This window comes from Pinus tabuliformis, chromosome 5_2 (genome assembly GCF_031772625.1).
Source record: "Pinus tabuliformis cultivar Carrire ecotype Pingquan chromosome 5_2, CPIR1, whole genome shotgun sequence".
Taxonomy (NCBI): domain Eukaryota; kingdom Viridiplantae; phylum Streptophyta; class Pinopsida; order Pinales; family Pinaceae; genus Pinus; species Pinus tabuliformis.
In genome coordinates this window covers 1,041,050,874-1,041,052,063 of record NC_142306.1, presented here as the reverse complement: position 1 = coordinate 1,041,052,063, position 1,190 = coordinate 1,041,050,874, and the positions used below count along the sequence as shown (strand labels likewise).

The 1,190-nt window shown below is 38.0% G+C and overlaps 1 protein-coding gene across 1 annotated transcript; it reads right to left on the bottom strand.

Annotated features, from left to right (window-relative positions):
- Window positions 1–514: 514 nt before the first annotated feature.
- On the bottom strand, window positions 515–889 carry LOC149162792 (uncharacterized). The gene has a single exon (XM_089435284.1). It carries the CDS (start codon window positions 887–889, stop codon window positions 515–517), a length of 375 nt encoding a protein of 124 aa, XP_089291410.1.
- Between the last annotated feature and the right edge of the window lie 301 nt (window positions 890–1,190).

Sequence of the window (1,190 nt, the reverse complement as noted above, 5' to 3'; positions counted from 1 at the left end):
AGAAAAGGGGATGGCAAGAATCTGCTCAGGACAAGACCTGAGTAATAGGCTTCCCATAAAAATCACTAATCATAACATCTATTTTATAAAATCATTATTTTTTGTTGCAGATTATGCAGGGAGGTCGATCACCTAATGGACACTTGCCCCAAAAATTTTGGAGGGTTCGTTGTTACTCAAATATTCATTTTTCTGATGTATGATTTCCTCTACCCCCTGAATTGTGGTAGAAAACCTTTGAAAGGCCTCCAATTCTCTTCCATCATTAGTCCACTTAGTCTAATGTCTCTCTCCCAAGTACTCTTCATCTGGTGAATGCGTTGAGAGGGTGTCCATGATAACCATGGTTTTCATGGCTTGGAGCTGAGTTGGAATTAATGCAAAGAATAAATTCTAAGGATATATATATATATATATATATATATATATATATATATATATATATATATATATATATATATATATATATATATATGTAACCCAACATAATATGTTCACATAAATACAAATTTTGTTACAGGGCTCTAATATAAAACTGCATACCTGGAGCAGTGGACCACACCTCCATTACCCTGGAACTTCGGGGATCCTTCATCCTCGCAGCAGGCCTCAGCCCATTCTTCAACTTGGGTCCGTCCAGAACATAATTGTTATCAAATCCAGGGGGCTTCTGCTTACTCTTCACTTTATTAATTCTGGTGCCAACAATCGTCTCTTTCCTGAAGTCCAACGGAGTTCCCTCAGGCAATATCTGGCCTGTTGGAATCAGATGATCATCTGTGGGAGTATAATGTGAAGCCCATATTTTGACAGAGTTGTCCAGTATATCCCTACTGCTGTTATGCCCTGCAAGGTTCCAGTAAGCATGAGTGGTTAAGCTCACAAGCATGGCCAAAAGCAAAGAGTTGTGACATCAGAGGTTATGGCCGCCAAGGGCTAGCCAAAATATTTGAATCAAAAACATAACCAGCAATAGATGGAGAAAGAATTTTAAATAACGATAAATACCTATAACAATCCTGATTTAAAAGTGTATTCTCTAATAGCACGTGACCACAAAAGTGCTAACCTAAGCCCAATTAGAAAGCGATACACAAATCCCACAAACCCAAAGAAAGGAAATGTATATCTGAAGTGCGGAAAGGTAAGGCACATTCAAAATATTTTCCTATTGGACTTGAAGTGGGGTT

Excerpts from the sequence above, each read along its gene's own strand:
- LOC149162792 (XM_089435284.1), bottom strand. The coding sequence starts at position 889 with ATGCTTGTGAGCTTAACCACTCATGCTTACTGGAACCTTGCAGGGCAT.